We start from the raw sequence: 10,847 nt of genomic DNA on the forward strand, positions 1-10,847 counted from the left end.
TCTTGAAGGCGTTTGTCTCTCTTGGCTGCAGAGTGAAATAATTACAAGCTCGAGCGATAAACCTCCTTAACGAAATTTTTCCGTTTGTTACAGATGATGAAAGCGGCGAGAAATCCGTGTCCGTTCTGTTGGCCGGAGAAGAGTCCGAACTCACTTTTATAGATTTCGCCACGGCTGACCTGTCGGTAAGTCGTCAAAACGACATCACGTTCCAAAATGATTTTTTCAATTTTCAGCCCGACAGCTGTATAAATAAGTACACGGACCCTAACGCGTACTGCGTCGTTTACTCGAGTGCAGACCGCTCCAGTCTCGCCTGTGCAGAAAAAATCCTTCAGACCCTGTGGACACTGGACACCATCAGCACGAAGGCAGTTATCCTAGTTGCAAACAAAGCCGATCTCGTCAGGTCCAAAGTCGTCTCGACCGAAGGTCAGTAGTGTCGGCTGTAAAAGCGGACGCGAGCTTTCGCTGGCGTTTTAACGGCGAAGCTTTAATTTGCCTCGAGTTTCGTGGGGCCAAACATTTTTCGATCCAATTTGTTTGATTGAGCGTCGTCGTGTGTCGCGTTCGTTTTCCTTCAGGTGTTGCGTACGCTTCTCCGTTTTTCTTTTTAAATCTGATATGGGGCGAGCTTTGCTATATTGGCCCCCGCATATGTGGAGTTTTTCTTCAGACATGATTGATAAGCATGCCGAGCGCATTAAGAAAATTGAGTTGGCTTTTATAAAATACAAATTTGCTTCGCTCAGTATTGATTGCAATCAATCCGGTATTCAAAAACGAAACCATTGTCCTCATAAATCCTTTCGAATAATTAGTTATGTAAACTAGTACGGCGAATATTAATCGAACTGATTGCATTATGCAAATACTGCGCATTATACTGAATAAAAATGACCGGTGTAACTAGAGGACGCAAATTGAATTCATTTCCCAAAAACAATAAATTATGCAAGGAAGTTTTCCACTTTGGGGAATAAAACACAACTAACTAGTCGGGGTGGTGTTTAGTCGTCGTTTTTGCCAAACTGAATTATTCTCTTGTACGACGATTGCGAGCTTATGTCACTGAAGAGCTGTAATCACCTCATTGTCTCCATTGAAGCCTTCTAAATTCAGCAGGATCCAATCTAGCTTGACTTGGACTACATTAATCCTCCACTTGTAAAAGTAAACCAATGGAAAATAGCTCTAGAATTTGAAAAGAGGGCAAGAAGCGTTGGGTGTTATTCAAAGGTAATGAACACTCCGGCTTCCTTAATTAATCACCTACGGTGACGTTGTTATAGTTTTTTAACGAGTAAACTCGCAAAACGTAAATACCGGTGTGACGTGCTAATCGCGGTGTGGCAAACAATGCCAAGAAAGCATAAATAAAATTTGATAAAATCTCCTCGTGTTTATTAATATTTCTTGGTTTCCTTTAGTACATCGCATCGGTTATTCGGGGATTTTATATTACACAAGATGCGAATTCTAAAAACGGTCCTCTCCAAATTGTTTCATTTTTGTGCACCCCACACCGACATAAAGACACTCCCGAGTACCACAGATGGTAAGGTAAACCAATTGGAAATCCCTCTTGACAGTAAAATTCTCAGAAATCAATAGGGAACACGCGAGACGTATAAATTTTGAAAAGCCACTTCCTTTGAATGTAATAACAACAGTGACCGGGGTTTGTGTGATAACGACTGCAATGCGGTGGTTAGTGTGGGGTGAGGAATATGTCAGGCCGCATTTTAGCACGAAAATAAATGGGATGAACCCACTAATAGACAACAGCCTGGTTATGTCCAATAAAATTGTAATTTTTGGTGTGGATAACCTCTTTATGGGGACGTCCACACAGCACCAAATGTCTCCTCGAGAGAAAAATTTTTATTAAATGCGTCGCAAGAACTTTGACATTTTTTCGAAATTCAAACAAATGTTTTACTAAGAGTAACAGTGATTCCACGACAAGTGGAGGTTCTGCACGCGAGATAGTTTGAGCAACAAACTGTTGTTATATTTCAACATCACTTGTGATACATTATCTACCATTAAATAACTCGTTATTTAGTAATTTAATTCGATATAATTATGCTTTGCTCCCCGTGGATAAAGTTTTGATTAACGTTTCCTAGTAACAATGTAAAAAGTGCTCGCGTTGTTGGAAGTCCATTTAGTATTTGTGTTGGGATTACTGTATAAAATTTGTCTCAAATTCAGTGATGTAGAACCGAGAGATGATGACTCAATAATTCAAAAGAAAAAAAAAGATAATGCAAGACTAAATCTGAAACTGATCACAAGAAATTTAATAAAGCGGTCGCCAACCAAAGACATTACCCCTAACAGTCAAAAACCAATCGATCCTGAATATCCTGGAGGATTATCCTCCAATCCAAACGTCGGAATAGTCGATCTGGCGTACAATGAAGCTTACGGCGCCACAGTAGACAATGGCACCTGTAAAAAATACAGCGGGAGATGGGGTAGTAATGGGAAATGGAGTTTGTTCTCTGGCACTATCTTTGAAAAAGAATTAGCTTCTTAAACGGAAAAATGAGATGAAAGGGAAAAGATCAAATAGCTTCAGATGTTATGTGGGGTTAATAAATCAAACATAATCTAATCAATAGAGTTGCAATAGGGTACTGAAGGGGTAGCAAGGTGCGTTAAGTACAACAAACAATAATTAAACGATCTAATAATGTGTCCTAGACCACAATTATGTGAGTATACAAGGTATTTCACGAATGATAGGGAGCTCGACGGAATTGAAAATGCAACCCACAATGCAAAGTTAACGTGGATATTTGTTTTTTTTATTTAAAAAACATAAAACATAGTTAGTTGTGCAGTTTCGTAAATTTTGACATAAATGTCATTCACTTTGTTAAATGAAATTGTGAAAAAACGAAGAGTTTTTGTGAAAAAGTCTGCATAAACACGCAACGGCAAAAGCATTTCTAATACTTTCGCCATAAATCAGGATTATGTCTGTTTTCTCATCCTTCGAATATATTTTAATCGTCGTATTTTAACTTTTTCGTAAATGTCAGTTGTGACAAATAAAACTATTGGAAGCAAAGCGTGGATTCATTATTTCATTTTAAAACAATACGATATTTAAAATAGCCAGGTTAACTTTGAAAATGTATTGTGGGTTGCATTTTCAAATCCGCCTGGAGATAATAGTTGCGGCTTCGAAAAGAAAATAATTGAAAACTTGTGTGCAAGATTTTGTTTTTCTACTCAATTTCGTCCTAGAATTGAGTTAATACTGGTTTATATTTATAACTTCCAATAGACTGAAATTTTATTACACTCATTAATCAACGTTTGTTAAGGCAAACTTATTGGATATCTATACACAGCCCACCCTACCTATAATTTACGACTAGCTACTAACAAGTTTACTGTTGAGTGTTGATACATTTATACACATGTAATTGTCAGTTTTTTTCTTCAAATTTAACAAAGAATACTCGGGATCAATGTATTAGTAGGTAGTTGAAGAAGTTTTCTGGAGACTATAAAATCATAATTATGAGTGGACTTCGACCTGCAAGCTCTTGTTTTTTCGCCCCATCTTGTAAATTTGAAGATGCATAGCAAGCATACCCTCGACATTATCGCGCAAGTTAAGAGGGTTGCGGGTCGAGATAAAGCGGTCGTTGACCCGCAAGGTGTGCTAAACATTTTTCATCCCTTCGAACACACGCCAATTTGTTTAATTGATAAAGTAATGGCCGGGGTGACCTTAAACGGTCCAACGAAACGCACCATAAATATTATAATCCACTTGAATAGGTTGGTGTAAATCATTGATTTATCGTGATGTAGCGCGCGAAAACAGGACTAATTAATCCCACTTGCAAGGGAATAATCCCGGAAATTTAATAACAACGACGATAAAACTACACGCTCGCGTCGGTAACGTACCTACAGGTATAAGAGTCGAGATCCTCCCGCAGGAATCGGAAAGTTTAAAGTCGGCTCGATCGGCATTGTCCTGCCAGGATAATTTCGTATCGTATCGGAATTGGGTTGGGAGCGGTGGAGGGTTTTCAGTCGGATTTCCGACGGTGATTGAGTGACGGTGCGACAGCCAACCACGGATATACGTAGGGTTGAGGGTGTAATGACGCAGCAATTACTCTGTAAACCGGCGGTTAAACTTTTCACAAGAAATTCGCAGCTTATTATTGATGCCGCTTTCGCGAACTCGGCGCAATTACGTCTCGAAACGTAATATTCCGAAGAAATGTGCGCCCTTTTGTACCTTTTCATATGCGCCATTTGCTAATGAAAGTTTTTGCTCGGATGATTTCTTGAATGAGCTCTCTCCGGAAATTCTAAATCAAATCGTGCGCACCATCGAAACTTTAAACGACACAAGTTGAATATGCTGCTGTCTTCTTTATTTGCCCAGAAAAACACATTTCAAAGTTTTTAACTTTGCGGCCGGGATTATGTAGCTGCTAATTTATTCCCAGACTTGTTTTCCTGCCGTTGACACCGCCTGCCTGAATAACGTCCGAATGCAACTTGCACTAAATACACCCAAAAAGGGAAAACTCACCTTTTCCAGCGTTTTCACGGCCTTCCTTATAACAAGCATTTCCTGTCGAAACTTAATTATTATGAAAAAGTGTTTTTAATTACAAAGTTTTCTTCGCTTCTTACTTGTATAGCGCTAAATTAGTATAAAGATGCTAAGGCTCTCCTGGAACATTTTATCTTCTAAGGACCTGAAAAAAAAAAAGGATTATTGTACTTATTATTGATCCATTGAAATTGAGAAGTCACGTAGACTGACCAAAGCTCTCAGGAAATTGAAGTTTCATTTGGTAAACACACAGTATTTTGGCGGGAATAAATTATTGAAAAGAGCTTTTCTGTTTCTTCACTCAACGTTTCCACGATCAGCTTTTTATAGATTGGCCAGTTCCTAAAAAATGTATTTGAACATACAACATTCCAGTAGAAGTAAAATTGTGCTTTCACGATTGGAGAAATTCACAAATGATTGTTAGCCCGAAAAGTGTATTTGTACTCGTGTCTCATTTTAATAATCAATAAACAACTAAATTCCAAGTGCTGACATCGATAGCAAAAATTTCCAATTTAATGGAAATGTAGTGCAAGTTGCAGTTTTATTTATTTGGAAAAAAGCTCTCAATTCTGACTGGTAATATCGTATTTTATTCCTGGCTGCAGTTTTGCTTCATTACGTTAAAATTCACATTCGCAGAAATGATTTTAGATAGACAACACGGATATGATAAAGTTTCGGACGAATTATTAGCAGGCTCTTTTACATAATTAAGTGCATTCGTAACTAATGTGCAAATATTTATCTAAAAGCCATTTCCTAATTTTTAGTAATTGGTGATTCAAAATGATTGTGGATAAGTATGGCAACTATGTACGAAAATGTATGTGGCAACTGTGTGAGTGGGGTAGAGATGACATTTGTATGACATTTCATAAGCGTGCGTGTGATTTGTTTTATACTATTGCACATTGATTTGACAATTTTCAAAATTGCGCGACTATGAACTGTGAAAGAAATGTCAACTCTATTCTACCCACACAGTTGTCACATAAATTTTCGTACATAGTTGCCATACTTATCCACAATAATTTTGAATCACCCAATACTTACTACTTCTACTTCAAAATGTAATTTATCAGTCGATGCCAAAATTCTTTAATTAATTAAAATATTCGCCTTCATAAAGTTACGTTCGTGTTTGGTTTAAAATTTAATTTCAAGCAATAAAAATAAAAATTTGCCAAGAGGTTAATTCTCGGGAACATTTATTGCGAACCAGAAATTTCTCATCAGTTTTCTTAGAGCTTCTGTTTAAAAACCGTTAGATATTTACGTAATTCTTTACATTTTTATGTCTCAAATGACAGTGAACCAATCTTTAAAAATATTGCACAATCCAAATTTAAGCTTTTTGATTCTTTCTAAGAATTTACACAGTAAGCAATAATAATATTTAGAAAAAGTGAAAAAAGAAACCAGTTACAAGTTAATTCAAGAAATTCTTAGAAAATTTTCATTTTGTAGAATTTCCATGATTCTTGTTTCGTTGAACTTGTAATACTTGTTTCGATGTTTAAAATCTGGAGTTGAAAGGATTTGCCATTTTGCGCAAAAAATGTTTCAATATTTGCAAAACAAATGGAATACATGTTTTTCTTTATTTTTAGTGTATCAGATTTATCTTCGAGCTGTGACAAGCTCAGATCAGCACGTGCTGCCGGTGTCACGATTTTAGTTTTTCAATTTAAAAAGTTCTTTTTTCATGGTATGTTCTTGTCACCATCAGCTCCAATTCAGCGCTTCGATGACTATGACATGTGACAGGAGCCGCATTACTAGTCTTACAAAAACAGTTATACAATGCTACATGTATTTTCAAGGTTACAGTTCTAATATTACTGTAAACATACAATATGGTTTCCATCAAGCTCACCACTACCAATATTTTAAGAGGTTTATGGACGTTAAAGAAACTGTACTATCTACCACCTTGTAAATTACAAATTCAAACTGCATTATAAATAGAGGTGGTGAAACTCGCGTGAGGTTTTTGACACGCATCTGCAAGCCTGTGAACTTAATTTTTTCAATTTAAAAATTAACAGAGGAACAAATATAACTCCGGGACACGCATTAATTAATTCGGAAGCCGTAGAGCTTTTATTTTTATCTCTCTTGGTTTAAAAATGTATAATTTTTTTCCAATTTGTTGACCTTTTTCGGCGATTCGATTGTAGCCAAAAATGCTGAATTTATTTTCGCTCGTTCTTGGTGGTTTAATTAATTGGAAAAGTGAACGAAACGCGTTATTTTTTAACCAGCGCTCCCCCACATTCGCACAGCTCCGCCGAAAAATGTTAATTAGAAGAACCCCTCGCCCGTTTCTGTCATTTAACGAATCGCTCACGTGACGGCTCTTGATGTATTATTTGACATTTTGAACTGATGCAATGTGACAAACATGACGCACCTAATTACCGGAGGGGCTGATCGAAAATTCAATTTTGCAACTTATGAATAACCGTGGGCAAGGGTAACGAAACTAAACCGCCGCCGGCGACCATTCCTGAGCGGGGGTGTGCCGGCACCAACTGTAAAATTTAAGACGATAACTGATAGCCGTTTCATTTAATAATCGTTGCGTTTAATGATTGATTGCAGAGGGAAAATCGATGGCGACGTCGTACGATTGCAAGTACATAGAGACATCTGTGGGCATCAATCACAACGTGGACGAACTGCTGGTAGGAATCCTCACTCAGATCCGCTTGAAATTGGAAAACCCGGAGAGATCGAGGGATCTGTTCCGCAAGAGGAGCTCGTCGAAGAAGAATCTGAACAGGAACAGGTCTCCGGCTTCCGGGACCGGAACGCCGACGGGAAGCGCCCAAAACTCGCCGAAGAAGTACAGGGGTTCGCGCACATCGGCCAGCCTCAAAGTCAGGAATTTGCTGGGGAAGGTCTGGGCGAGGGACAGCAAGTCGAAATCGTGCGAAAATCTGCACGTCTTGTAAATTCCCATTAGTTTCGTTTAATCCAAGTGCTGAAAGTACAATTCCAATTGTGATTTTGTCTCGATTAATTTTCAACTTGATTGAGATTAGTTAGTTAATTAGTGATAGGTGCACATTTTTATACGTTTTTTTGACCATTCATATATCTACTATTTTAAGTACTTATTTTATATATTGAATGTAAAATATATTTGTTTTCTAGAACCAAACTTATTATTTTAACTGTCAGTAACGCTGATCGTCACTAACAATCTCCACGACATATCTAATTGATCTGTAATTTCCCTAGCCCGATAAATTTTTGTGGGTCCACGCAACTTAACACCAAAAATAGTACGGCCAAACTGTGACTTGTAGCTGTCAAAGTTTGGATATGAAACTTTGTTTTTAGTCGTTCGTCTTGTCACTTGTCTATCGTTTGCAAAATTAATCAAATTGGGTCCATAACATAGCAACTAATTAGGTAGATACGTGTAAAATAATTGTAGAAAGTGTAAACTAGGATAACAGAGTAATTTTGAATTTGTATTTTACTGAGCAAGGTGGAGCTTTAAATCGCGAGTCATTATTAGTTACCTCATATTGCAACATTCCGAACCGTTTCGTTTAGCACACGATACAGGGTGTCTTATAGTTTCACACTCATTTTCCAAATTAAAATATACAGTCTGGTCCAAAATCAATCAACCGCACTACACTTGGCCAGGAAGGATTTGCAGCAGGACTCATATCAAACTGTCGTGTCACATCGCTACACAGGGCTAGCGAATCGCTCATTTTGGACCGGCCTGTGCATTAGATTGTACATAAGATATTTTAATTAAGATGCGATCTCTAATTAATAGATTGAAGAGAATCTTTAGTGTAAATCTGGTGGTATTAGATGTGATTTTTGTTTAACGTATAAAAGTATTTTTGTGTAAGGAGTAACTCGATTGTGAAATTTAATGGGAAATATGTAAATGTGGATTATCTGATTTATCTTTAATTGTAAAACTTTAACCCTTGCACACTAATTCCCAAACAAATTTGCATCGTAATTTTCCTATTCTCGCATCGTGATACGAAAATATTTTTATACAGTGAGTTTAAAATTTCATTAGTAGAGTCGAGAGCTCAATATTATTTCCAACAACCAAAAGGAATTAATCAAAATTAAGGTTTAGAAAATTTGACCAATTTTATTTGTGCCTTTGTATAGGCTTGGTTAGAGAACAAAAGTGTTAAGAGGACTGAATTCTGAGCATATTCCATATCCTCTACATGTTGATTAACATAATACATCGTTAATATAATCAGTATTCGTTATTAATGATAAATAGTACACGCAACAATATGTAATACGTGTCTTTTGAATTTTTAAAAAGTGTGGTATCTTCCATTTTTAAAAAATCTGTCGTTTGAGTGTCTAGCAGCTAAGATATATTTGTTTTACTTATGATAAGTGCCAATCTATATTTTCGTTGTCGTCTAATTTATTCGGTAAGTGTTGATTTAGTTTAGGTGTTAGCATAATGGAGCTGATTACCGTAATTGTACACAACTTACGGCGGTTCTCTCCATTAGCTTGATTTTTCATGTTCGGACAACCGGGTAAAATTATTAGAAACTGTAGAACATGTTTTTAATTTTTTATTCAAATTTATATTGCCTCAGTTCGGTTTCGACATATTTATTGTTATGAATTTTAAATAACATTTAGTGATTTAGGGACTTAGTTGACATGTAATGTATTACCGTAGTCACAATTATGAATCATAATGCACAATTTGGAATTTTGAAGTTTGTAAATTTATAACCCATTATTTGTATCATGTAATGAAGTTTATATCAATAAAATTTTTGCCGTGTACCATCTTTTTCAATAACACTATTAATTCTCCGTTCACAATGCCGACATTTTGTATCGAGGTTATGCTGCACCATAATACCAATATAATCATAAATCTATTCACTTTAACAATGGACCATAATAAGCAAATGTACCGTTTGCTAAATTATATTTATAACCAAAAACTGGCAAAGAATGTTTGGAAAGCTGTTATTATAATGACTTTCTGTAGAAATTCCGTAACTGTCCAACTTCGGAGGGGAAACGAAAATTGCGCCTAATAAGAGCACTAAAAAATGAAAAAACTCGACTTTTTCAATAAAACCGTTGGCTCGTTTTTCACGGAAGGAATCTGCAGAATTCCCGCTAAATTCCTCAAAGACGGGCAATTAAACATCGACAATAATTAGTTTTCTGCTTGGCTAATTAGTTTTTGTGTGCACGTTGTGCTTGCACATTTCCGCATTTGCCCGGATTTTTGCCGATCGACCACGCACACTTCGACACGATCGCGTCCGCCGAAGAGCTGCAGGGAAAGAAGAGGAACGTGATCTGGGACGAAACTCGAGGAAGTGTGATAGGAGTGGATCGCAAAAGTTGAAAATATGGGTTAAGCCCCGCATTATCTATTATTTGTTCTTGGCTGAAACCGTGTTAGCGTCGAGTGTCTTTCGACGAAGAGGTGGAAGGTTTAATTACGGCGGCAATGCGAGAAGTGTTTGCGGTTTGGAAGATGTGTGCGATCGCGCTTCAACCCAATTCGTCAAATTAAAAATTGTAATTAAGTTGAAAAGTATGGCGATGTCGGGTCGAAAATTTTTCATTACGTTTACAAATTGCTTGTTGCAAATTCCAGGCCAGTCATCGGAGAAAAAAGTCGACACCGGGCCAATTTACAGCAGTGCAGATGCATTTTTACAAATGGATTTTTTAAATTGCACTGATAATTACTGACTCCAAATTTAATTCGCCACTCTTGACTGGCCATCACCATTAAGTTTTTATTGTATGATTGATGCGTGAGCCCAACATGCATGGAAAACTTCTCTTAATAACAACAAAGTGCTCTTCGTTTCGGTCGTAATTAATACACAGATGAGAGGTGAAATTATTATCATTAACGTTTTATGTAGTGGAATGTTGTTGTGAATATGCCGCAATTTAAATTAGTTTACTTAACAATTATGCAGATGATACCATAATTGATTCAGAGATATTGATAATTATTTCGTTTCCTACAATGACACAGTGCTTCTGGGCGAATATGTTAAACCATTCTGAACTAAATAAATTGGCATCTTGTTTAAACATTCTTCACAATAAAGAAAAACACGCATCAGCAATTAGATATAAGTTATTCATTAATTTATTTAAATATTTGTATAAAGATTAATTAATATTGTCGAAGGAGTAATAAATCATCATGAGATTTTGTTAATGAAGAAATATC

General features: G+C 36.6%; 1 protein-coding gene across 4 annotated transcripts in view; it reads left to right on the top strand.

The window, feature by feature from the left end:
* Positions 1–9,418, top strand: part of LOC138123086 (uncharacterized) — an 85,794-nt gene extending 76,376 nt beyond the window's left edge. For all 4 annotated transcript variants that reach the window (XM_069037606.1, XM_069037605.1, XM_069037608.1 and 1 more), the window contains 3 exons: positions 94–185; positions 237–432; positions 7,214–9,418. In XM_069037606.1, coding sequence (XP_068893707.1) covers positions 94–185; positions 237–432; positions 7,214–7,566 — 641 coding nt within the window. In that variant the 3' untranslated portion in view covers positions 7,567–9,418. The remainder of the gene's footprint in view (positions 1–93; positions 186–236; positions 433–7,213) is intronic.
* Positions 9,419–10,847: the final 1,429 nt, after the last annotated feature.

Source organism: Tenebrio molitor, chromosome 2 (assembly GCF_963966145.1).
Source record: "Tenebrio molitor chromosome 2, icTenMoli1.1, whole genome shotgun sequence".
Lineage (NCBI taxonomy): Eukaryota > Metazoa > Arthropoda > Insecta > Coleoptera > Tenebrionidae > Tenebrio > Tenebrio molitor.